The sequence below is a fragment of the Corvus cornix genome, chromosome 20 (assembly GCF_000738735.6).
Source record: "Corvus cornix cornix isolate S_Up_H32 chromosome 20, ASM73873v5, whole genome shotgun sequence".
Classification (NCBI taxonomy): Eukaryota; Metazoa; Chordata; class Aves; order Passeriformes; family Corvidae; genus Corvus; species Corvus cornix.
The window spans coordinates 6,287,620-6,315,109 of NC_046349.1; the positions used below are offsets into that span (position 1 = coordinate 6,287,620).

A 27,490-nucleotide genomic window follows, 5' to 3' on the forward strand; every position below is an offset into this window, starting at 1 on the left:
AAGATAGAGAACAGTTCAGAAAGCCAGATGAGAATTCCTGAATGAAAGTAGATAGAATTTAGGTAAACATTCTCCAAGTTTAAAATAACAGACTGAAGCATTTGTCTTTGATTATCAATTTTAATGTCCATAATAATGAGACTCATTCCCACTAGGACAGGCATACTAAAAAACTTTTGGAGTGCTTGCATTCAGATTCCTAAAATCAAACTCTTCCTCGCAGTCAAAATCCTACGTAAAGCTGAAGGAAGAATGGCTTTTGATTCCTGTGCGAATGAACTTTCAAAATACTTGCAATTCTACAGGATAAATTAAATGAAAGATTTCTGGGAGAATACTCAGGCTCTCTGTAGCAGCAAAGCTGGTAAGTTGCTGCTGCAACCATAGCCAAGGCACTTTGATGCTGTTGCATCAAAAGCCAACCACTGCCTAATTTGGAGCCCACCCAAAATTCAGCTTTTTTTGGCTTACTGAAACATCAGGTGCCTAGAGAGAGATACAACTTTATATGGGTCAGAGGCAACTTCAGTGACAGCCCCAAATTATGTTTTTGCCTCATGCACACTCCTCCAGTCAGAATGAAACAGAGCCAAAAGTTGTAATTCATGAGTAGGTTTGCCAGCCTATGGAATTCATAAGTCTTCTCTGAGGTGGAAGCTGATATGTACAAAATGTTTCACCTGAAATGTAAAGAAAGAAATAAAAAAGCCAAGGACCCATGAGAAAATCACTGCACAAATCCCTTCCGTTTTAATTCACAGCCACATGAGTGGACCATGTGTCTTCCTTTTGGATCACCAATACATACTAGTTTCAAAGGGAATGGGCTTTTATTAAAAATTAATATAAGTTTTATTAATCTGACTTTCGATGTACATATTGATTTTCAGAACTGAAAATTGGTCATTTCTCAGTTCTTCTCTAGTGTAAAAAAAATCCCCCCAATCCTGCACCTCCTCTCCAAATGGATCAATGTCCGAATTCTTCCTAGTGGTTTTTTTTTATTGCTGGTAATTGAAATAACATCAAACCTTAACTTTAAAATATTGCTTCAGCTCAGTGTCAGGTTTTCAAATCTCTCCTGCAGACCATCATTCCTTCCACCAGCAGAGCCACGGCATTTCCCATACTCAGATCTGGGTCCATAACTGCACGTGGCAAAGTGAGTCAGCAGGAACCATGTACTTGCATATAATGCTCCATGCAGGCAGCACAACACAAGAATTTTAGTCTCACATTATGTCATTAAAAGAGGTCTTGAAAAAGAAGCTCCTGAAGAATAAGACCAAAATGGTCATAATACTTATTTTTCATTTTAATACCTTTCTATGCAAACTAATTGTTACGCAGCTGTGCTCAAAGATGAAATTTGGTTCACTCCTATTGTTAGAGATGGCTGCAGTAAGAGTGGCAGGATCCCAGCCTGAAACAAATCACACATTTTCTGACAATGGATGTTTTATTCGTGAAATTGCATTATCTGCATAGTACAAAACATTTTTCTGCTAAAGCATGAGGAAACAGGAAGGATGGAGTAGAGGGATCTGCTGTTTCTACAGGAGAAATTCCAAGCAAAATAGTGGGAGAGCATTAAAAAAAAAAAGTAAAAAACCTGGTGTTTTTTCATTTCAATCCAGTAGTGGAAATTGATTAATGAAGCCCGTGTGCAGCTGGTACAAAGGGCCAAATCTTCGGCTAACATTAAATAGCAAGCTTCTACTTTTGAAAACCAGAAAGAGGAAGGGGGCATAAAGCTAAAAAACAAACAGGCATATTTGATCATTTAGTGGTGAATAGATCAGGCACTCCTCAGTTGCAGGGTTTTATTTTTGTGCATTGTGTCAATGATTGGAAACCATATGTTTTAAGACCAGCTTCAATAGTATCAGTAGCTACAGTCCTGCTCTCAGATTACTTTTTACTGCCTGCCTAATTTTGAGCTTTAATAGCTAACATGCACTTTGTTTATCAGTTACAAATGTTCTGAATGTTGATGAAACAGGCTGAACAACACATATTGGCTTATCATCAGTACCAAAGACTGAGATAAAATGTGTTTAATGTTGTGGCCTGAGACTTTGCAAACAAGGAGTTCTCAGAAATAAGAATAATAATCTCAGAATTGATGGCTCTGGTTCTGAATGGGAGATGTTAGCATTCAGATCCTGACACAGCCCTTGTTATCCACAGAAGAATCCATCCTACAAGGAGCAGAGCGTTTTGGCTCCAAAAGTGCAACCAAGTATAGCACAGTTAAGCCCCTCGGATGGCACAGTCCCATATGAAATGCTCTACTGCACTGGGGGCAGTCTGGTGGTATTCAAATTAAATATATTTAAAGTTTTTCCAGAATCAGACCCTTGGTATCTTGCGGGCCTGAGCACTAATACATGAAATAGGTCATTTTTACATAATTCTGTTTAACTGTACAGCAAATAAATTTAAAATAGTCTCTAGATTGTATTATTTATCCTCTAATTACTTGAGGACAGAGTACCTCTCCTCTGTTTTTAAAATACTGTATAAATTAACAATGTTCTAACAATAACAGCAGCAGCAATTTGGGGTGTTTACCAGAGGGAAAGCAACTATTAGCCCTGAGAATGAAATTTCACTGCAGTCCACAAAATAATGTGTTAGGAAATACTATGGTTGCCAACTTTCGCAATTTTGTTGAAAGTCTTCTAAAATGTGAGGGTTGGGGTGTTTGGGGTTTGTTTTTGTTTTTTTTCCCCACAAAGCCTGAGCTCTGGCATCATGTGAAAACATGAAAATGTGAGAATCTCAGTTTTAATTTTAGAAGACAACTAAGTTACTCAGCATTGTGGTTGCAAAGAGAAATTGAAAACATGAGCCCAAGGGCCAGAGAACAATTAGGAAGAGCCCAAAATGCATTACTTTTAAATTCTTACACTTTGTAAAGTGAATTCTGACTTGGGGTGTTTCTATGCTCAGGGTTAATCATATTCAGTAGCCCAATAAATCCTCTGTATCCTTTTTGAGGACTTCTCACCTTGGTTTGTGACAGAGGGTGACATCACATCTTAATTGTCAGGGAGGATGCTGAAGTTCAATACTGGCTCATTTCTCGTTTTTAAAAACAGAACCAGTTGTTTGTACTGATGTAGATTTCTTCATTTTGACAATGAGGTCAACAGCAGAAACTGGTAATATTTCCTCAAGGGAAATACACTTTCCATTGTAAGTAAAATTTGGGATCTAGCTCTTCACCTACTCCTCAGAGAGGCCGAGGTGTGGCTCTCCCACCCTCTGGATCCCAGGGTCTGGCAGAAGACAGCTCCCTGTGAGCCCTAAGGACAGGGTATGGGCTGACTGCTCAGGTGCTCAAGGAGAACCATTATCTCTTAAATCTGCGCAGGACACTGGCACCCAGCCCAATGATTAGGAGCATTTCCACTTGGTGAATATGTGGAGCTTTCTGCACCGTTTCCATGTAGTCTTTTAGTTTATGATATTTGGGAATAAGCGCAGAGTAACAAGGCAAGCAAATCCCCTTCCAAACCTGCCTTGGTTTTTGGCCAAAAAAAAATTCCACTGCTCTGAGAAATCCCTGGCATTATACAGCTGAGGATGCCCCAACTTGATGAAACAGAGATTTTTGTCAAGCCAACTGCTAGGACTGGCTCCTTTCCTCTCATCTTGCAGCCTTTACTCCATGCAGCTGTCTGACCCAGGCACCCCAACCCACAGTCTCATCGATGGGGCAGAAGCTGTATTAGTCCCTTGCCTTTCTAAATGGCTTTTAAGATCTACAGGTACTTTCCTGGACACTAACAGTGAGGAAAATACTTTAAATTCCTAATTGAAAAAATATCCTTTATTGTCCTCTTTGCCCCTTTTCCCACTGTGCCTTTATTACTTTTCTAAATACTGCATACAACGTTTTTGGTAAATAAGAAAGATATTAGAGTAGACAAATAATGTTTACTCACCAGCTCAAGAAAGGTGTTTCTGGCACTGATTCACAACTTACTCACAACTTACAAAAATTACTTATGCTGAAAGGGACAAGGAGTGTCTTTTTGTGTATGGGGTGCTGAACAAACAATGAGGTCCTGGTCCCTGCCTGGCTTGCCGTGGCATTACCACAAACAATACTAATTCTTAAATACCTGCCTGACTTTAAGCACTTAGGTAAATAATTGTATTGATTGTTGTAGGCCTATTCACATGCATAAAACTAAGCATATATTCAAATATGTTGTGAAATCAGGGGTCGGGAGAATTTTGCAAGCAAGGCATTTTTAGATATGAATTTACTTGTTAAAACCAGCTTCAAAAGGAGCTAATGTGGCAATCAGGCTTTTGGGCACGGCAGCGGCAGGAAGGAAAAGGTTTATTTTCAAGATGGATCCAAGGACTTTCTTGTACTTCAGAGACTCCTCACCAGAACCACAGTTACAGGTGAGAAAGGCAGCAGGGAAGTCCCCCCAACCAAGGATTGCTCAGAATTTAATGTGAGAGTAGCATAAACTCAGAACTGCAGATAATCCATGGGGAAATCAGGGGATTAGTGCCGAGAACTGATGGGGAATAACAACTGAAAGACCTTTGGTTTTTCTAGGCTGGCGGGAGGTAGCTCATGCTAGGAAGTCTGCCAGCTCCAAACTGATGTTGGGAGCTTTGTCTCCTTTGGATTGTAGGAACACACTTTGCAGTCAAACTGATCTGAGAGATTTTGATAGTAAAACCAGCTGTCTCATTGCAATGATGTTTTTGTTCCATTGTCAAAATTTTGAGTTAAATCCATGAGTGGGCTGCAGCTTGCTCAAACTCTGAACTCAACACCCTTTGTGCTCCTTTGGCTTTTCCACTGCGGTTCATGGGATATCTCCTTCCTGAGGAAAGGGCTAGGTGTAATAAAAGCCGTCGGGACAAGGAATTGCAGGTCTCCTCCGATGCCTCCCCAGTGCTGGAGAAACAGAGCTGGAGAGCTGCAGTCTGTCCCAGACTGGTGAGAAAGGGGAATAAGGAGGAAGAGCAGGGTGTGGAAATGAAACACTCCAATGCTGCTGTGGCCAGGCTGCATCCTGAGTGAGCAGGTACGCCGGCAGAAAGGGGAAGCTGTGTGGTACCTGAGCGGGGACGAGGCCAGCATGGGCCAGGGGAAGCTGTTTGTGGGGTATACAGCACGAGGGGATTCAGGGAGGGTGCACACGGTGGGATGTTCCAGCCCCATCTTCCCAGCATAAACTGTCTGAAGGTGCCTCTTGCCCCTCTCTTGGATGTGCAAACAGAGGAGGTGCCTGATTGAGGCGTCCAGCACATCAGGCAGGAGCATGAGGGGCACATGCCAGACTGCCTCTGGTTTTGTGCTGACATGGGAGGTGGGACAGCACCTCTGTACGGCCACAAAACCATTGTCTCCCTTGAGGTGATGGGAACTGTGGGCAGGCTTTCGCCCTCTGGGGAGCCAGGAGCTGTGGGATACTCTGCGAGAGCAGAAGGGTGGCTTGTGTGAGTGATGCTGTTTCTGCAGGACCCATGGCTCTGTGGCACTGTGTGTGTAAGACAAACCAGATGTCAACAAAAGCCCTTCCTTTTAAATTTATATTTTAAAATTGTCACTAGAGATCTGTAATACAAGGACTGTAGTGAAAATGACTGTTTTCACGAAAACAGACGCTACAGACAAGGCGGTATTCACATGGTATTCAAGGGTCCAAGTTCTACACGACGAATTTCTTTCAAGGACTTGCAGCTCGATGAACGCTCATAGCAGCAACATAAACCCGTAGCTACGGGCGGGAGCAAGCGCGGTCAGCGCGTACCTGCGCCGGTGAGAGCGCTGCCCGGCTGCTGCGCGGGAGCGGCGGGTCCGCGCTCCCTGCGGCCCGGGGGGCGCGGGCAGCTCCGTGGCAATAGCGGGGGGCTGCCGGGCGGCCCCGGGAGCCGCGGGAGGCTCCTCCTCCGCCCCGGCACCGCGGGCAGCGCAGCGCTGCGGGCGCCGGGACGCGCCGCGGCCCCACGCGTGCGGTAGGTGCGCCCCGACGGCGGCGGCCCGGGGGCAGCCCCGCGGCGCTGCGAGGGGCCGGCGGCCCCGGGGTCGGGCTGCCGCGGGGGGCGGAGGGCCGGCTGTGTTGGGCGAGCAACAGGTCAGAAGAACGGAGGGAAAACCCCCCGCGCCGTCCCGCGGTGCGGCCGTGGCGCTGCGCTCCGCGCCCCGCGCAGCCCGCGGGCGGCTCCGGCGGGAGGCGCGGCGGGGAGGGGGCGGGTGGGCGCGCCCGGGGCGCAGCGCGGGGCGCGGAGCCGCCGCCCGCTCCGCTCCGCTCCCTTCCGCGGGCATGCGCGCCTGCCTCGCACATGCTCACTGCGCCCGCGGCGGGCGCGCACACTCCGCAGCGCCGCGGCTCCGCGCTGCACCGCCGGTGAGTGGGGCAGGGGGTTCTCCGCGCCCGCGGAGGGGCCGGCGGGTGCGGGCTGCCCGGTGGGGCTCTGCCCGGCCGCGCCGAGGTGCGAGAGCGCTCCGCGGGTGCGGGGCGGGGGCGCGGAGCCCCGGAGCCCGTCGGGGGTCGGCTCTGGAGGAGCGCGGGCGCGGAGCGGCTCCGGGGCAGCGCGGCGGCGGCGGGGGGTCCTGCGTGCGGAGTTGCTACGGAGAATTAGCAGAGGGAGTTAATTGTTGCGCAGCGTGCGGTTCGATTTTACCGTCAAGCGAGCCCCGCTTATTAATTATTTTAAAAGCTGAAGCGCGCCTTTAAATAAAATGAGCCACTGCGCTTTCCCGCGGCTGCTTCTATGAGGAAAACTTGTGTGTGATTTATGCAGTTTAAGTAAACTTTTCTGAGTGTTAAATTGTGCTTGAGCCCACTGAATGGCCTCTAAAGGAAATAATTCATGGTGTACAGCTACTGTTGTTCAGACATTTCCAATAATGATATATTCTGTTGTATAACGTTGTGATTACTAAAATACATGTAGTGAACCAATAAACAGTTTATTGGTCTGTATCAAATATTAACAGAAATTTTGTTCAGCGCAGTATGAAATTCACGCATCCCTGAGCGCTGTTAAAGGCAGTGGCAGGAATGGTTTATTGTTTAGTCTCTCTTGTGGGCTTTATTAATTTACTGAGAATTTCTTATCTCTGCAGTGCCATCCGTGGAAGGGTCCCTCCCCTTCCTCTCCCCCAATTTATTGAAAAAGCATGTCTAAATTTCCTTATGCTAGTCCACATCTGTGTGTATTAGGGCAATCTGGTCCACAAAAGATGGCATACATTTAAACTAGTTGTTCTGTGTCTACACTAATGCTTCTGAGATAGTTTCATATATTTAGCGTTGCATTATTTTGTTACTTGTTGCTTCACAGAGGATAAATTCTTTCTCATCATCCTTTTTTACGTGGAGAAACTTTCTATTCCTTAATAAAGCTGAATTTTTATTTCTACTTTGAAATTGAAGGCATCGTGTGGCCTCCGATGTAACACATGCAGGTAGGAAAGACTTGCAGTACAAATGCCTTGAAATTAATCAGTACTCTCAGCTTTGGAGACATTCCAGAAACTTTTTAAGCATATTTTGAAAATTCACTTGAAATGGTACAGCAGCTGATAATTTGACTTAATTATTCTAACTTAAACCCCTTAATTTAGAAAGTGTTTAAGTATGGTGTAAAATTGAGTTGTGAAGTTACGGAGTCGAATTGTCCACGTAATTCTTGTGCCTCTTCTACTCACTCACTAGCAGGTCAAAACATTTGGCTAAATAACAAGTGGTGTATGCTTTTGGTTTACGCTCATCGATTTGTTTTGGTTTGCTTTGTTTAGCCCACTCCCCTCAGCTCATTTTCTTTTAAAATAGTACATGGAGACTCGATTCCCATGACTCGCTAATCTTATCACCATTATTTGGTTGAAATTTTTGAAACGGGTTCCTGTTTCAAATACCTCACAACCTTGGCAGTCTTAGGTTCCATTAGAAAAGCTTCATTAGGGAGGAATAAAAATGTTGTTGATAACTCCCCCTCCAACAATAAGCCCCATATTCAACTCCACGGTGTGTGCGGATATGCCTTGAATTATAAGAAGGAATTAAACTCAGGTATTCACACAAAGAACTTGATCTCACAGTATCACTTAAAGAGTCTCATGTGTTGCTGTGTTGTTGTGTGTAGCTGGTTTATGTGCTTTTTTTTTTTCCTAAAAATTTAGCTATTAATCCTGCAAATATTAGTTGCACGTTTAACTTCAAGCCTGCGAGGCATCGCGCTGAAGTCTGCGTGGCTGTATTTGTGTGTCAGTGTGTGTATGTACACACTGCTGACAAAGAAAACAATTAAAGACATTAGTAATTTTCTGCTGTCTTCCCAACTGTTATTTATGATGTGTAATAGTACAACAGCTATTCTGAAATCAGCTATAATTCTCTTCAGTAAGATTTGTTTCTTCTGTGCCAAATTTTGCAGTAACCAGATGGTCTTAAGGTGTCTTCAGCCGGAGAACAAGCATGAACAGTGCTGAAGACTAATTATTCCTTGCAGTAAATTCCTTCTGCAATAAATTCACAGGTTGTTAGACCTAATCTGTGGAAATGATTGTTAAGATTACTTATGCAGTGAAAAATGCTTTTACAAATCTGTGAAAACAAGCAGAAGTTCTTAGAATGCTAAGAAAATATTTTTGGGTTAATTTTGCCTTACTGGAGTAACTTTTATTCGGGACAAACTGTTAAACGAAGTTGCAAATTCAAATCCTTTTCATAAGCCGTGGAACACTGCAGTTTTAATATGAAGAATTGAAATAAATCCTGTAAGTGGAGGGATCATTTGGTAGACCAAGGAGGGAAATCTCATACCGCTGTTTCCAGTGTATAGTTGCCCTGTACCTGTGTATTTTTCACAGCAGTGGCAATATAAATTTGATTAGTGCATGGTGGAGGCTCCTGGATTAACATTCAGTTTCCTTTCATTAAATTTCACATTGTACTGCACAGGACAGAAAAATTGTTAGGAACAAAAAATATATTCGGTGTTATAAACAATGGTATATACTAAAGTAAAGCCATTCAGGTTTAAATACGCCCTTCTTTTTTGGTGGCTTAATTTAGTACAGAATACAAGATTTAATTTTTTTAATTTTAGTATATGTCTACAAAAAACCCAAGAGTAAGTACTCAAACCTCTTGGCATTTTGCTCACTTTGATATGATATGAATAGGGAGAACTTGTCAAATCTCTTTCCTTTTCTGCTGGAAAGCCAGAAAGACCATCATGGTTGGGACTGTTCGTTAAGAGATCCCATCAAAAAACAATTGTTTCATGGCAGTCAAATTCTTAAAACAATACTTCATCTTTATTTGCAGATCTTAACTCAAGTAATGATGTTTAACAAACACCTTGTTTTAATCAGGTGAGGATAAGCCCTTCAATTAGGATGCAAGTAATCGCTCCTCTTGGTTGGGTCAGTTGGGGCCTGGAGGTGCTGCCATTTGCAGGTAGATTTGGTGCTACCCAAGGTTTTAAGCAGGATAGAGGAGAAAGCAGGAATAAAGATTTAGCATTCGTGTGAAATATTTTTTCATTGCAGCATTCAAAACCCAATCCAGCTCCCTTCTTTGTCAGGCTGTTCAGTTGCTCTTGATTTACTGCTGCAAGAGGTGTGAGAGGAAAATTGGATCCAAAATAATGTTCACTGCAGAGATGGTTCCAGCAAGCGTGTCACAGAGTGAATATTTAATTTAAAATAGTCAAACCTCTTTTCACTCAGTCTTTCTGCTTGTGCTTTAATTATGTATTTTAATTATTTCAAAGATGTGTAAAATGAGATGAGAAAGATTACATGGGCATAATCCTTCCCATTTAAAATTATTTGTCTGCAGCTGCCTAAGTCCTGGCATTAGGAGTCACACATAAACATGTTTATTTAACATCAGCGTTATCTGTTAGATTGTACATGGTTCATTAACATGGAGAGAATACTTTTTGTTTAATAGTGTGTGGGAGCTGCCAGAGGTCAGAAGAGGTTGTTTGCCTGAAGTCGAGATGGCATCTTGGCTTTGCTCTCATTCTGTTTGTCACCTCTGCTGTGTCCGGAAAACGCTTCATTAGCGCCGTGCTGAGGTATTTTCCCTGGTGTTTAGGTACAGAGGCTCTGTGGAAAGCCAGAAGTCTGCTGCAGGGTTGCGGTGAGGTTTATGGGGAATTTCAAGGAAGGTTTGTTGTAATTTGTGGAGGATTGTTTTAGTTGGGGTTCGATTAGAAAAAGCGGCTTGGAAAGGATGGAGCAGGAAGGAAGAGAGGAGCCAGGGACATTGTTGTGGTGCCCAGAGTGCCTGGCTGTAATGGAGGTATTTTACAGAATTGGGGAGATGGGGAGGTCTGATGGCTTGGGAACTGAGAGTGTTTTGTGTGCCACTGAATAATGTTTTGTTGTGTGGTGTGGCTGGGTCAGAGCTGGACTCAGGACAGCTGCACCTGGTGGTGGTGCTGAGCTGAGCTGCGAGAGGTGGCACCTCATCTGCAGGGGCAGAGCAGGATGGGGCCCTTCTCTCTCCACAGAGCTTGTGGGGTATTCTCCGCTCTTCCTACTGCTCATTAGGAACATGCTTGGACATACCAAACTGTATCAGGGACTACAGAAATATAGAAGTACCCACGGCCTCAAGTTTGAAAAGGTTACTTAAAATATTTTAGTGTGACTTCTGTATACAAGCTAATAGCCATGCACTGCACGCAGTATTGGGAGAGAGATGCGCACACTCATCTCTATGCACGATTTTAATTCTCATTTCATCTTCTTGAAAATGTTTCTGAATGTTTCTTACAAGTCAGTGAATTTCTCCAGCCTGATTTGAATGGTGGGTGCTCTTTGGGCTTTTTGTGCCTTGGAGGGAGAAGATAATTTAAATTTCCATTAGAAAAAGGTAGAAAATTGCCTTCTTTGATTTTTATCAAGCAAGGATCCTTGGTAGATAATAACCAAAAGGCATTGAATAAAATGAGCATTATTGTAGAATTCAAAGGGCTGTGCAAGATGCAATGGGACTGAAGCATACCGCAAATGTGCAGTTTTTAAAAAGCACAACAGTAAAAATAGAAGGGCTTAAAAAAAATAAGCTGAACTACTGTGTTGATTATAAGTTGTAGCTGAATCACTCTTAAGGCCTGGACATTGTTTTTAAAAAGCCAGCAAAACATCTATTTCTAAAAAAATAGTAAGTTCCCTCAGAAGGGGAGAGAGAGAGAACAAAAATAAGTGTTATCTTGGAGGAGGGAATGTCTGGGGTAGGGTTTTTTTCTTTGAATTATTTTCAACAAGTACTTACTCTGTTCTGTATTTTTAAGAAATTATGTGGACAGCAATTTTGTTGCTTTACCAAGGCAGTGAAAACACCAAGAATCCTTTTTATAATTTGGAAAGAATGTCAAAAGAATGAAGTAGTTAAACCTAACTGTATTAGATCATACGCCTTAAATGCATAAATAAGCATAGCTGCAATCACAGAAACCAATGTTAAAACCACCAGGAAAACTCACCCACAAACCGTAATGACTTAAAGGGGATGACCTCAGCCATTGTGAAATCTGTGCCTCTTTGTTGACTGACATTTATTTGGTAGAAGCAGGGTGCTTGTTTTTGTTGGGGTGTGGGATTTTGTTATTTGCAAGACTGCTGGGGTTTTTTTGTTGTTGTTGCTGCCAGGTTTGAATACAAAGAGTGAAAATGGGCTCGAGGCTGTGAGAGCCTGGATATGAATTGGGCCTTAGCAATTTGAAAAGCAGGTGAAGGGTTTGTTATTGATGCACAGAGATTGGTAGAACTGAAGTTTGTTGTTCAGATGTTAGAAACTTCCTTGATGATAGCCCACTTCTAACTTATTCCCAGCTGGTTTCCCCTTAAGGAAGTGAAGGTTTAAAGTATTTGGTTACAAACCTGAGATTTCTTCACGTCCATGTCTTTGTGTGAGTGCTGCATGAAATGCTGGTGTCATTCATCTCCCCTCTGCTTTTGGGAGAGGAATTTGATTAATGGTAGAACCTCAACTTGCCTTTGCTGCAGCACCTCTTAATAATTCAGGAAAATGGAAGTCTTGAGTTATTTTAACTATAATAGACTTCTTCGGGAATGTTTTTACATAAATCAGCATTACAGACTTCAAGCTCAACCAGAGCCATGTCCCTCTGCAAACAGGGTTTCTCTCTGCTGCCTGCTCCTGGCTGTGGGCTCCTACTTTTATAGGTTGCAGTAATCAAAGAAGTTCCAGATTTACTTGCCCCTTCTTAGATGTGCAGAAGGGTTTGAGAAAATGGGTACGTTCATGCTGTTGGCTTGAACACCTTACTCTAGACATTCAGTCTTGTCGTGCAGAAATTCTCGTTTGCCATCCCTGCTTTTAAGAAGGAAAGCAGCCCAGCTAAATAAAAAAATAATCCTAAATAAAGAAAATTATTTAATACTAGTCAGCCCAGATAGTAACTGGTTAACCCACAGAGAACTGATGCCTCTGTCTATGCTGGAAAGGGCAGACTTCACAGAGAAACTCACCCAGAGCAGGACAGCCAGGTACTTCCAAACAAAGGGGGGTGTGGGGAATGTTTCTTAAACTTAGCAAATGCCTTAAAAGCTGGAAATGCCTCTAGGATTACTCAGGCACCCACAAGAAACAGTGAGGGGAAAGTGGGGCAGGCATCTGAAATGTTTTTGATTTTTAAATAGGTTGAGTAAGCAAAGCAGTCTGGGGGCCACAGTTATTTACAACTTTGTGCACCACCCAGAGAGGCTCATCAGCTGTCTTAAAGACAAGTTCTACATCTATTGCAAATCGTGTCTTTTGATGGCATATTTGATTTGGCTGTTTGCTGTGTAATTGTCCTACAGCTACTTGGAAATAACTTTGATCAGTTTTGAATATAGATCTGTATCACTAGTTTTGATTCCCCTTGCGACTGCTCTTCGGTGCTCAGTTACCATCCTTAGAGTTTAATTGCAACTATTTGACAATTCTTTGATTCTAAGTAAGGTCAAAATGTATTTACAAAATACTTTACTCTCAGTAAATGTTGACAATGTGTACTTTGTTTTTGTAAACTATGTAAATTTATTATTTTTCCCCACTACTGTGGCTGAAACAAGACAAAATCTTGTCTAAAATTGAGCAATACTTTTTATTCAAAAAAGAGGTTTTTCCACCCTTTAACAAACTAAAAAGCACAATTTTTTCTGAAACACGCCACTTTTTAAAGTAAAACATGTGAATGTTATTTTCACTGTATCCAAATTTTCTTTCTTTTTTTTTTTTTTTTTTTTTTTTTTTTTTTTTTTTGTAGGCTGGACTTTATTTTTGAATTTATAAACCCATGGCATTTGCTAGCTTACATTTGGTAAGTGCTGTGTTGATACTACTCCTCTTCACTGAGATAGAGTTAGAAGTAAGTCAGCCTTAATGCTTGTAGCAAAATACAGAAATTTTCTCGTTCCTTGTGTTCAACTATGCATAAATGTATTAGATCCAGTCGTGCTCTCACTGCAAGTTCCCAATCATTTCACTCAAATAAGGGTTGGACCCTTATTGAGTGGGAGCAGTTTTAAACCTTCTGTACTTGTTGCAAAAGTGCATATTTAAACTTTTTTTTTTTAAATCCCATTGTAACTGGGGCAGATGCAAGTCCAGCTGACTTCTTCAGTGCCTGAGCCTTGCAAAATGGGAGTGGGAATCAACGTCTTTCTGTGCTGTCCATGCTCAAAGGCCTATTTGCAAATCAGCAAAGGTTTCCAGCAGCAGTTAAAAAGCTGGATTGGGTGGGAAGGTCCCTGAGAGGGAAGTACCACAGCCCTTTTGGTACCAGTGGTAGTTGTTTGCTGCACCAAAACTTTGCAGTGATACGACTCAGTCCTTGGGATCACATCTCCTCTGACCTGGTACTCCTAAGTGTGTTGGTGGAGTTAGGTGTGCAGCAGGAAAACAAGGCAGACACGATTTTTCATTTTATTTATTGAAATAAAATTATGAGATCCTTACTCTGTTTAGTCTTGGTGGCCTGTTGTGTAAATACCTACATTAGAGGAATCCTGTTTTTAATAAAATTCATTTCTCTCTGAATAAGAGGCAAGCTGAGGTCTCTGACCAGAAATACATAATCATTCAGCAGTGCTGTAAATGTGTGTAACCCTGTACGAGGCAATGTAAGATTTCTGTATAACCACTTTCACAGACCTTTGCTGTCTTTCCCTCTTCAGTGTCTCTTCACCTGAAAACTCTCGAGTTGTGGTTTGAAGGAAGGCGTATTCTGCCTATTATATATGATTTCATTTTGTTTGTTTGGCAACCATCCTTCCTGTTCACTGCAGCAGATGAATATAATTTGGGGAAGAGAAATAGATGGGGAGGGGGACTGAGGAAGCCAAGTGAGTCTTCTGTAAAATATTTGAGATGCAGCAAAACTTCTGGGCTAGATTAGTTTTGAAACACCACTTATGCCCCCCTGCAAATTAGGGGTTGGGTGTGGAGGCAAATGCTTGATTTCTAATTGAATGTAATAAAGGATGCTGCTGCTAAAAGTCAGATGCGTTGATGTTGGAGCTTGTTGCTTTTCTTCTTAAAGCCAAGGGCTTCTTCTTCCCCAGCCCCCCTGCCACAGATCAGGATTATTTAATCACAACAGTGGTTTAACCATGTCTGTGGTGGAGCAGGATGGTTGCTTAACGATGCACAGAAGCATTGTGCCCTGGTTTAGGACAGGAAGTGGAAAATGAATATTGTTTTGAACTTGAACTTTATGAGCAGACAGAAAGTAATTATTGGAGCTGGAACTCCCCTGGGAGAAGCAGGGGAGTGATGCACTGCACTTGTAGGAAACACTGTGGGATCTTAAATATCTAGTAGTATTTAACGCTTTGGTTTTACATTTCTGCTTTTTAATTGATCTTCTGCTCTCTCTTTTCGTGGCAAATAGAGGAAGAAACTATTGGATGTAGACTTAGTGTGCTGTATTTATTGATAGATGCACTTCCACCCTCCCTTTGCTGGTGGGGCAGGACTCTTAAACTTTGGTCTTGGTGTTACTTTCAGTTGTAAAATGAACTCTTTTGCAGCTGGGTTACTTAATGGAGCTATTATAATTTGAAAAATTAACTTAACTGATGATTAAGAGCACATAAATGTATGTGAAGCCATTTAATCAGAAGCTGTAAGCCACTTGTGTAGTATTTAGCTTTAATTCTAAACTAGAAATTTACCTGTCTTATAAGTAGAAAACCCCACTGAAATGACACAAAATTTGCATGGTTGTAAAGTTAACATTTTGAGTATCAACTTTTTAATAATACATTACTACTAAAATATTACTGCTTTCTAGAAAAAGGAAAATGATAGATCTCTGCTTTCACTGAATATTTTGCCTGTGGCTTCAGAGAGCTATCTAAGTGTTTTTAGGGTTTTTTCCCCTCTATTTTGGCTGCTACTTTACAAGTTCTTCAACAAAGAATAGTGAGTGCAATATTTCTCCTTTTCTTACAGACTGTGTGGGATCTTCTGGAGATTTTTAAAATACTGTTCCTTAGTAGATAATTAAACAAAGAAGGGAAAATATTTTTCTGCTAATTTCTACCTGTGGTAGGTACATGGGTTTTCTTCTCAGAAAGGAATAATTCCATATTTTTAAAATACCATTTAAAGTATGAAAGTGAAATCGCATTAATTTTCAAAGTATAATTAAATACATACTGTTTATGATAAAGTCTCCCTGACCAAGTTCACAGGATTATTTTAATGGTGATGAAGTTTTAGAAGTAGTAAAATTAAGTCACTTTAAAAGAAAATTGTGTGATGATTTATTGTAGTAGAGTAGGTGAAATTCCTCTAGAGATTTTAATATCTTCCACCTGGTATAGAAATGAAAAGAAAATATTCTTTAGCTGGTGACTAATTTGTCACTAATACCCAGGGGTTCCTTCATTACAATACAGAGATGTCAGTTTTAAGAGAAACGTACAGTGAAAAAACCAAGTGCAACTTCCCGTTGGAGACAGTTAGAAAAAAGGAGAAAAATAAAGGTCTGGAAAGCAGCTGAAGTCGTGTGAAGGAAGGCTCTAAAGCTATCAATCAGGACAAAATGCTCAGGGAAGGATTTTACCTGCAGGCTTCAGTGGAATTCATTAGAACATGTTGAGGAGGAAAGTCACTCGATAGGACTCCAGAGGAGGAGCTCTGACACGCAGCAGTACCCAGGCTGACGCTCAGTTCTCCTCCGAACTGCACGTACTGTGTCCTGGTGATTGTTGGAGGAGGAACTGGATTGTAAAAAAGAAAGCCACACTCCGCTTACTGATGGCTTTTGTACAGTGTTAAATGAATTGAATCCAAGACTTGGATGAAAAAGCTGCTAGAGAATATCTGCACCTCGAACCTTCCAGCGGAGATCACGGTGTTTCTGCCACATCAGTGTCTTGACAAGTCATTTTTCCCAACAGAAAGTTATTCCAGTGTTCAGAGACTGGTGTGGTGTCCTCACTTAGCCTTTTGCTGCAGTAACAAGAGTTTAACTCTGCTCTTGTCCTTCCAGTACTTCCATTTCCAACAGCTTGGTGTGATGGGGGGAGCAGGAGCCATCACAATCCAGAGGAGAGTGAAGCAAGGATTTCAGTCTCCTTTAAGGAACAAGCTGCTGACCCTGCAGCAGCAGCACTCTTGCTTCTTGAGGGCTTTCTGGTTTACTCTTCCCCTATGTTTAGTACAACCCAAAAATTTGCTCAGGAAGAGCGTTTGCAGTAGATGTCTATGACAGAAGTGGTGATTCAGTGTTAGGACTCCAGTGGTGTTAGAGATTCGGGAAGGAGAAGTGAGTACTGCACCAAACAACATAAATGCTGGAAACAAGTGCCCAACAACTTTGTGGTGAAGGTGTTTATGTCACAGGGGGAGCCCTGGCATGTCCTGCAGACTCCAGGCCATGGTAACACAGTTCTGTTTCTCACTGGTAAGATTTTATCTCAGCTGTTCTATGGTTAGTTGGAGAAATGGCAAGATTTTATGTTCTTGCAGAACATATTGAAAAAGAAGCAGATTTTGAACAGAGGCAGATTATTGGAAAGGAAATTTATGGGGTTTGCTACATTTCTTCCAGCTACAGTGTATTCTTCATTCGGAACCCTGAGGTGAATAAGAAACACTCTTGCATGTGTGGTGGGTTGACTGTGGCTGGATGTCCCGGCTCTTTGCCCACGCCCCATCCTCAACAGGTCAGGGGAGAAAATAAGATAAAAAAGCTCATGGGTCAAGATTAAGACAGGGAGATCACTTACTATCTCCCATCACAGGCAAAACAGACTCGATTTGGGGAATGTTAATTTATTGCCTATTACGATAGCGTTGGATGGTGAGAAGCAAAGGCAAGAACTAAAACAGTTCTGCCCTCCCCCTTTGCCAGGCTCAACTTTTCTCCCACGTTCCCCGTTCCTCTGCCCCACCCAGGGGGAAGGGGAGTGAGAGACTGCAGTCAGAGTGTGCATTTCCTTTTTACCACTCCTTCCTCACGCTTCTCCCTTGCTCCAGTGTGGGCTCTCTGCAGCCTACAGTTCCTTCCTGTCACGAGAACCAGCTCCAGCCTGTTTTCTCCAGGAGCTGTGGCTGTTTCTCTCTCATTTTTCCTTCCTGCCATGCTGGATTTTGCCCTTTGACAGAGGTGCCACCAAGCCTCAGACAGGTCCTGCTGTGGGTCTGTGGTGGAGCTGGATGGAAGCAGCCCAGGACAGACCTTCAACCTTCCCTGTGGCACCCCAGTAGCGCCTGGTGCAGACACCTGGTAGAGCCTGACAAAATCAGCACTTTTTAAATTCACATCGGGCTGTGATCTGGAGCTATGGCACATCCCATATCCAGCAGGAATTCCTGCCGGGTTCAGAGCTTTGTGCGACAGGGAAGGGTAGGGAAGGGTGACAGGGAAGGTCAGTTGGCCTTGCTTGTCCTGCCTCCCACCTGAGGTAAGAGACCTGAGTGCTAAAATTAGATCCACCTCTTCAAAAGTCTATGAGTTGATGCACAAAGGCTGTTCGGGCATCTTGTAGGCACAAGTGATCTTGCATGAAAAACTGAGCTTGTGCTTGACTGTGCTTGATGTTTAAGGACTGATTTTGATTGAAAATGTAGTTGTACTTGTATGGTAACATGCTGGCTGTGAAATGTGTTGTCTTTTACATGGATTCCTGAACTAGGGACACATTTTTTGCATGTTCAGGATCTTACATTTCCTGGATATGTTTTCTTAAGTGTGTTTTTTGATTTTAAGTTGCCAGTAAGTTTGTAACTGCTCTGAAGACTGGAAAGGCTCCTGTAGGGGACCTCTCCTCTTCCCCGCCTCTCCAGAGGCCAAATCATCTTTAATGTTTGGGGGGTTTTGCCTGTATTCACTTCATTTCTGAAGGGTAGAAACAGGTGAGATGATCTTGCCATCAAATGGTGGACATCCTCTGATTTTAATCATGCATCCAGTAACATTTTCTTGATTATGGTGGGCTTCAGGGCTTTTCAGCCATTAACCTTAAGCTTACATGACATCAGTTTTTTACCTTGTTTAGAAGGCGTGTTCAGTTCCTTACAAGCCACTTGCCATTCCTGATGGTGATGGCAGCTCTCTGCCTAGGAAGAGCCTGGAGAGTGCAGGGCAGAGTTTGTCTGAGGAGGGTAAAGGATCCTGCTGTTCTCAGTGGAATTAGGTTTACTTTGAGAGGGCTCTTGCTGAAGATTTGCCTGTAGCTGCTAACAAGGTGGTAATGAACGTGTGCTGCTGGTGTTACCGCACATATTAATGTGCCAGATGCTCTGGCAACCTAACATTTTGTTGTGTTTCTTTTTCTCCTCAATATAGTTTTACATTTATGTTCTTGTCCTGGGAAGCAAGTTAGAAAAGTCATTTGAACAGCAGTGAGCTCAGGAGAGAGGGCTCTATGTAAGCATTTTTATGTTTAACCTGACAAGCCAAAGTCTTGCCCCAAAATATTGTCTGCTACTCTACAAAGAAGCTGTCAGTCCTTCATTACTAATTCATTGGTCCTTTAACTCCACAGTAAACAAAACCCACCAGGCCTGTGTTGTCCTGCTTGCAGCCAGTTCTCTTTTGCTCAACACCTCATGGAGAACTTGGTTTGAAACCCAATCTAGCAAGGTGCAGCCTTCCCCAGCAGACTGCTATTAATGGCCCAGATGTCTCCTTAATGAAAGGGTTTTGTTGTGCCAACACGATGCTCTCTGTCTTTCCTCAAGTGGATGCTCTCTGTGTTGATGCAAATACCATTACCAGAAGAAGCAGAATGGAACCTGCATTGTTGTAGTCTCTGGAACTCCAAATTTTGTAATTACTCTTGGCATATACTCTAAAAGGTCAGTGCATACAGGGGTTTTCTCAGCATCGCTGTAAATCAAGCTCCAAATATTGTTGTGGCTTTTTTGTAGTGCCTGAAGTGGCTGATACACCCTTGTGACTTTTGGAAGTGCAGTTTGGATTGTATTCTGCAAATTAAATGTTAGTAAAGAAGAAATAGCTGGGATGTGATTTGTTGAGGTGTTTTTCACATGGTCCCCTGACAGTGAACAGTCAAGTGCTTAGATGTTGGTGTATTACTTATGCAAAAGGAAGTTCGAGTCAAGTTGCCAAAATCTGACTTCTTTAACTTGTGAGTTGACGGAGTATAGGTATGCTTTGCTCCAAAGCCTCAGCCTAGAAGTTACACAGCAGTTCCCAACACGGTAAATTTGAAGATTTCCAGGCTCACTTAAGTGCTGTCAGCCAAGGCTTGTGTTCAGTCTTAAGCATTTTTCACTTCACTTAGGAGAGCCCAAAATAATCAGTTCTTGGAAAGGAAGCTGTGTTATCCTGACATGAGTTTAAAAGAAATATTACTCCCAGATTGCATATGTCTAAAATACACTTCTCAAATTTGTTCTGCTGACTGTTAACTTACAATGGTGAAGTGACTGTGAAGATAATTTTCATGTTTAATTAGTTGTGTGCATGATTCATATGTGTTTTATTCTCATTTCAGTTTCTTGCCAGCCTTGTATTTTTATATTGCTGTAAGTGTATGAGTGTGTATTTGGAGGCAGTACTTGCGGAGTGATGGCCACCAGCTCTCATCTTTTTGAATGTACTAAGTGCATTTTCGATCTGAGGAGTTTGACTCTCTAGATACTGAAAGGTCAGATTTATTTTTTCTAATACAAAAGAGATACAATCCAGTTGTCTTTAACAATGCATGTCATCTCAGAAGAGTAAACCCCAATGCTTATCCCTTAAAAAACTCCTCAGAGAAAGAATTGCTTGGAGGAAAGAACCTGCTAAGCTTTCTTTGGCTTAAAAATACTTGCAAGTACCCTGTAGCCAGCCACTGTGTACACTGATACTAAACATCAGTGAGCAATCTCTCACCAATTCCTGAATGCTATTTAATTTTCTAGTTCTCTAGTTGAACTTTTTGGCTCTGTTTTTAACTGCAGTAGATGGCTGTTGAGCTGGAAGCATGACAAGAAGTAAACCCCCCAAGTTGTTTTGATACCCCTGCAAATAGGACACTGCTGGAAACACCTAAAGTAGATACCAAGTAAGAATTGCTCGAGAGTCTGCACATGTGTGTAGTTTATGGATCAGGTGGTGTGGGCAGAGCCCTCAAACCCAGTAAATTAATCTGTCAGTTAACATTATAATAGTAAAAGTGGTGCCAACTTCAGCTGTGTTGGAGTATTTAATTGTAATCCTGTGTTTACAGGGAAGTGCAGGTAGCTGTCACCTAAACAGGGGAGTAATTTGGCCTTGTCTTACATGGCAGTAGAACTACAGTCACCCCTTGGGCAGTGGGACCCTACAGAAGCAATAGTGTTGATAGATCACAGGTATGGTTTCCAGACTGGGTTCATCTGACTGAGAGCTGTGTCCTGCTCAGCCTGGCTGCGTGTTCCTGTCTCCTCCTCTGTGTTGGTGCCATTGGATGTGCTGCAAACTGGATCAACTTGCTGGTCCAGCTGAGTAGAAAAACAGGAAAAAATGAGTTTGTTGGTCAGGCTTGTGTCACTGCGGGAGGTTGTGGCTGGCCCGGGGACAGGACAGGGTTGTATCTTTGGTCAGTAATAAAGTCTCTGAATGTTTACAATCATTAGAAGCTAATCAAATCCCAGGATAGATGATGATACAGTGTTGCAATTACCCTTGATAAAACTGAGCTTTTGGGCAACAATTTGGGAAAGAAGTCAATTTGCAAGTAGTCATTGTAGTTGTTGAGGATTGATCAGCTTAATACTTCAGTTTTGGTGGGGTTTTTTATGTTCTCTTTTATTCACTTAATTTATAAGATTTCAACCCTTAGGTGGCTTGAACTTCCAACACCATGTGCCTAGTTCTATCCTGTTCATTCACCTGGTTCCCAAGGGCAGTTTTAGATAGATATTTTTGAAATATGCATCTTAAGCACATTCCAGAGGAGGTTCAGTGGAAGATGTGAAGCTTACTGCTGCTTTCTTTTATAACAGCCAGAGAAGCTGGAAGAAAATCATGGTTATGTATTGAATGATAGGAGTGCTTGCCCCAGTCACAGGAAGCCCAGGATGGATTTCCTCCAGGTGCAGGCTGTGTGTGACATCCTCAGTGTATAATAGTAACACACTGATCCTTATTTAATTCCCATTTGGAATCTTGTCAGAAGAGACTTGCCCAAAATCTAACACCGTGTTAGTAGGACAGTGATGAAAACCAGGTATCGTTAATTTCTGAAGTCATTGGTGCGTTACCTACTTAAAGACCTCAGTGAAATGAGCTGTAGCAATCCCAGTTTTTTGGTTGCAATTTGTAAATTGTATTTTAAAATAGCATTATTTCTTCCTTCAAGTAGGGTTGATAGGATTGACTGACAAACTATTTTAATTACTGAATGTAGGTTGCATATATACAAGAAAAACTTCTCTCTGACAAAAGCATATTATATCTTGGCTCTTGGTACTAACCAGCTCAACTTAAATTTCACAGCTTGCTGCCAACAGCTGCCTTACTGAGACACAGTGCTCATAATAAATGAAATTTCATGAAAAAGAAAAATGAAAACTTTGTTCCAGCTGGATTGTAAAGGCAGTTGGAGCATATCGTGCATATAAAGCTGCCATCCACATAAACATTGCAAATTAGTTTTTCATTTTTGATAATCAGGATCAGACCTTTTCTTATTATTGAGGCAAATGCAAGCTATTAGAACCATACAATTTCATTTAATGTCCATTAGCTATTGAATCCTGTCCAAAGTTAAGTGTTGGAGTGTTTGGGGAGAAACTCACCTTTTAGTTTCAGGTCTTCAGGTTTCTGACAACCTACTTGGATGAAGACTCTGAAAGGAGCAGGCTGCTCTGGCCCTGCTTGGTAGCACTCAGAGGGGTGTTAGTTACATCATTTGTTCTTGGAGCTGTTGCTGTGCATTGTTGAAAGCCCTGCAGCTGGTGAGTGCTTGCCCGGACTACCAACGGGAATCTTAGCTGAATTATCACACACCCTCTCTGCACATGGAAGAGATTAATTCTTATAGCCACAAACAGAATGAATGCTTTGTACTTAGTACCATAATGTAAGTTCATGCTGAAATACAGTGCCAGTAACCGAGTTTTTTACCAATAAAATCACTGTTCTAATAACCATGTGTTTTTACAGTATCCTCATCCCAAAGGATCAAAGAAACATTGATTTATTTAGCTTTTGGTCCCATCCCCTGTTGTTCTCACTCCTTCCCCTTGCTCCCCATGAGCTCCAAAGAGCCATATATGAGATGAAACCCAACTGTTGGTGTGTAGTCCACAGCAGGGAGGGACACTTTGCAAAACCACAGAAGAGAACATTTTAGCCAGCAGAAGTGACAGGCACTCTTGTGGGCAGACAGAACACAAACACTTAAGCCTGCTTTGCCCAGGGGTCGATACCCACATGTCCAAACTGCTGTAAAGTTCTTTACTCACAATAAATGGATTAAAAGTTGAAAAATTCAACCTTTTAAAAATTACATGGCATGTGGCATACAACTTTGCCTGTGTATAGAAAAGTTTGTTAAAGACAGAGCTGATCTCTCCAAAACCTGGTTGAGGATGCCACGAGCAGTGTTAGTGTGAGTGGAGAAGTGTTGGTGTGAGTGCCCGATGGAGCAGGTATACATCGTGCAGTTGAGGTGTCAGCAGCAGAATTTTGTCCTTTAATTAGGAAAAGGTGAATAATGCTCTCAAGGAGCTTTAGTACCCTATAGCTGAGCTGTTGGTAATGTGATCATGGCCCCAGCCTGCTGTAAGGGCCCCTTGTCCTGGAGCAAGTGTGTGCTAAGACATGGTGTAACATCTCTCCTAAGTAGTCCCTGGGGGCTGTCAGGATTTTTACCTCGAGGGTTTCCACAGTTGCAGGACTGGTTGAAGTTACTTATCAAAAGACAAACTCAATGCAAGGTTTCTGAAAATTTGAGTTGACAGAACTATTTAGCATGCAGTACTGAGTCTGCTTTACAAAAGGTGTTTTGTGGTTCCGGCAGTATTTGGTGGTTGTTGATTACAGCAACAGGTAGAGGTCCAACACCTGCTGTGAATGTAGATGGAACTAAAGTGCTTCTTGCCTCAGAATATTTATTTCTTATGATCAGAAGGAAAAAACAACATGGACACAAGATACAAATTGCCATGACCAGGTCATTCTTTTGTTGAGAAATAAACAGATTATTTGGGGTTTGCCTCTGAATTATAGAGCTTTAGAAAAGCTTAATAATTCCTAATGGCTGAACATTCTGCTTCTAAGCCTAAAAATCCTACTTCTGACTAAAAGAAAAAAATCCTTTCTAAAAAAGAACCTGTGGCTGAGCAGCTACAACTTTCACTGTTTTAAATGTTTTTCCATCCCATCTTAGATGAGTGCATGAAATAGGTTGTATATAGGCCTGTGGGTCTATCAGTTTGTCAGAGAAAAAGAAATTGATACACTGCACAAAAGCCCTGTCAGCAGCTGGAGAACAGTCCTGTTCTGGCATAGTTCTTACTCCAAGATATTTGTGTTGCTGGAGGATATTGTCACCTTGAGTTGTGCCTTGTTTGCATGTTTACTGCTGCCTTTGGTCTGTAAAGTGGAGGTTGCAGCCAGTACTTGAAGCAGCATAAATTTTTGTTACCAGCAAGAGTCAGACAGTGTTGGTGAGAGAGAAGGAAAGATTACGTGTATCTGTGCTCAAGACTGTGTTTGTTAGGTGTTTATGGAAAGAGAAGGTCCAAAAATGTTTGCTGCAAAAATGTTGCTACTTTGTGTCTTTGTAGAATAGAATGGCAGAATTACTTACATATGTCTGTTTGTAGGGAGAGAATAATTGTTGGAAGTATTTAAAAATGAGAATGATTGAGTATCTAAAACTGTTCCCAACACATAGTACAAATCTTTTTTTGACATTTGATCTATACTGTTCATAGATCTTTTATATACACAGAGGGATTTAGTGCTTTGTAATCAAGCTGCTGAAGAAAAACGTTGTCCTTTTATTCACTGGGGATGACTGTAACAAATTAAAATGGTTTCCCATTAGCCTTCCCTACTTAGCTGAACCACTTAAAATTAGTTGGGACTTTGCCCTTTTCTGACCTCCTCACCTTTGCTCAAACATTTTTGCTTCCAGGAGTGCAGCAGTGTTGGTCCCACAGCCTCACCTCTGTGCCTGGAGTTACAATTCATTTTGGGCTGGAAGCAGAGAACCAAGACAGGGGCCAGAGTGAAAAGAAATATTTAGTTTTAAAAGCCTCATGCACAGCAGGTGATCTCTGGCATTGTAGGTTGCTGATAGTGTCGGGAGCTAATTGTAGCTTGATTATTTGTGTATTTTTCAGTCAGACTGTGCATGCAGATGAAGATAGGTTGTTTTGATTTTAGCTTTTTGTGGGCTCTTGGGTTTGTTTATTTGTTTGTTTGTTTTATTGCTCCTGTGAGGTTTCTGTGGCAATAATGGCTTTACCAGCTTGTGGGCAGAACTGTAGGGCTGAAACAAGCAAACCTCTGAGGCTTGTCTGAGCACAGAAGTACATTTAAACAAGTATTTGTAAAATTCTCTTTCTCTTGTTTATTAAATGCAACCAGAGTTACACTGATTTACAAAACAAACTGTAGGTTTGAAACTCCTTTTCTGTCAAATGTACAAGTCTTGTTTTATAACTGACAGTGCCCTAATGTTAAATGCACACACATTAATCAGGTTTTATGATAAAGTAAAAAGAAAGCCACAACAGTATTTAGGCAGTATATATGCAGTTCAATTCCAGATTATTATTTTTAGTTATGATAGGAGTGGAAGGTCTGGATTTCATACTGAATTCCCAAATCTTGTTTTGTCCTGCCTGTTACTTCTCTTTGTACCCAGATTCTAAATTCAGGTTTTATACCTCTCACTGGCTTGTAGTAGTAACTTGGAGGTGATGTGAGGTTGTCTTAGTGCAATGTCATAATCTGGAGAGCCTTAGAGAAGATGCCACACTTGGAACAGGGCAGAGAAATACATGGCATTACTGAGTTGCTTCTTTGAAATATTTCAGTGATGCAAATGTACACGAGGAATGGAGAGAGGAATAGCAATAGGATTGAGAAGTTTTTTACCAAATAAAAATCATTTGTTTATGCATAGAAGTCTGGCCAGAACAACTTGTTTCTGTGCCAGGAAAGAATGCAGGGCAGGCCTGGAGTGACCCCACGTTTGTGGTGTGCAAGGTGGTTCGAACATCTGACTTGGGAGGCACCGCGAGTGGAAAAACCCCCTGGCTAACCCTGGGCATGCACACCCTGATGGATGGCATGTTTATTAATGCTTACAAATTGATTGCTTGTTTTATAGAGAACGAAGCTGGATAGAGGTCCAGCTATGTCTCAGCACACCCATACTGGAGACAAGTAAATGCGCTGGGGAGAGAGGCAACTGCTCCCTTTGGAAACACAGCACTCTTGTGGGAAGGTAGCAACGGGCAAACAAATAGCACTCAGCAGAGGTGTCTTGTGGTAGCCTACTGTTACAGGAATTAGTGTCTAGTGCCAGCCCTTAAGACTCAGGAAAAATTCCAAAACTGTCCTATCCACCCCAACTATTCCAGTTTTGGAGTGTTTTTGTTAAGCAAGGGCTAACTTGTCAGAACAAAAAGAGCAGCTGTAGGATTCTTGGCTGGTCGTAGTGAAGATCTCATATCTTAAATATTTTCAGCTATCTGTGATTATTCCACATAGGTAAAAATAACTTAGAGTCTGCATAAATGTGGAGAGTGAACACAAGGAAACACATGCTGACTGCAAATGTTGCTTGTCGAATAAAAACATAATCTGTACATCATTGATCAAAGTAATAAAAGCACAACTGAGGGCAGTTGGGTATCACTTGTGTCTTCTGGTCAAGAGGATGCTGGGATTGGAGTAACTTTTGGGGTATTGTGCGTTTCAGGTGGGTTGTACAGCATAGGCAATGTCTGGCAAAGAAATGTGAAAAACTGCTGAAGTTTCTGAGACTATATTTGGATTCCCTGTTCTTGTATCTTGGGCCATTGGGGTGCCAAGGACAATATTTTGAGCAGTTGAGAAAAGGAAACGTTCCCTAGTTTTGCAATTGCTGGTGAGCACTTGCATCCTGGGAGGAGAACAGTCCAAGCAGAGTGTTTGCCTAGTGAGGCTTGTCTCTGCTCCAAAGCACACTCTGGGCTTTTTGCATATGGAAGTATGCAAGAATTCATAATCTGACCCTCTATTTTATTTGTCTGTATACATAACCTGCAGTTCATTACAGAAATCCTTGCTGCAGCTCTGCCCCTGCCCTGTCTGGGGGTGATGCGGAGTCGAGAATGGACTTAGAAATTGCAAGAGGTTTCATACATAACCACGAGCTTGAAAGAGCTTATGGCTGGTGAGAGAATGATCTCTGGCATTTTATAAATCATCAGCAGGACTAACGTGCTGTTTGGAGATTTGTATCATTAGCAAATTAATCATGTTCAGGAACACTGGGGTAGCAATGTTGGATGAGACTCTGTGCAACGCCTCTCTGCCAAATAAACTGCAGGGAGAGGGGCCTGGCGGATGGGAGGTGGAGAGGAGAAGCCAGGCTCAGCTTTCACATTACCTCAGTGTTGTCTTTGATAGCAGTCTTTAAAAATAGCAGTCTTTAAAAACTGTTAAACAAAATGACCATGAAAAGCTTCTTAGCACCGGGCGTTGCTATTGGCAGAATATGGAGCGATTTCTGCCTCTAATACCTTCAGTGTCAGTCCTCACAAGAATTATCCATGGGAGTTTTCTCAGTTGGCTTCCAAATCTGAAACATCTCTGCTGTCCTCCAGCCCTGGAGTGCACATGGTCATGAGGAAGACTGGAGGTGTTAGGAGGTGCCACAGGAAAACCTCCTTTTGGAGTGAAGTTCCCCTGGAATTCCACCCACCTGAGTACTCATGTCAAAAACCATAGGGCTTTTCTGGGCGTGAACCCAAAGTTTTGGTGTAGCTGAGGGTAATTTTGCCAGCCTTTCTAGAAT

At 42.2% G+C, this 27,490-nt stretch overlaps 1 protein-coding gene across 6 annotated transcripts in view; it reads left to right on the forward strand.

Annotated features, from left to right (window-relative positions):
- The first annotated feature begins 5,921 nt into the window (after positions 1-5,921).
- The window catches only part of EYA2 (EYA transcriptional coactivator and phosphatase 2), an 86,558-nt gene continuing 64,989 nt past the window's right edge, over positions 5,922-27,490 (forward strand). For 2 of the 6 annotated variants that reach the window (XM_039563771.1, XM_039563775.1), the window contains exon 1: positions 6,295-6,389. In XM_039563771.1, coding sequence (XP_039419705.1) covers positions 6,325-6,389 — 65 coding nt within the window. In that variant the 5' untranslated portion in view covers positions 6,295-6,324. Of the gene's footprint in view, positions 5,998-6,096; positions 6,117-6,294; positions 6,390-7,385; positions 7,454-27,490 lie in introns of those variants that run through there. The other 4 variants (XM_039563773.1, XM_039563774.1, XM_039563772.1 and 1 more) reach the window with 4 other exon arrangements.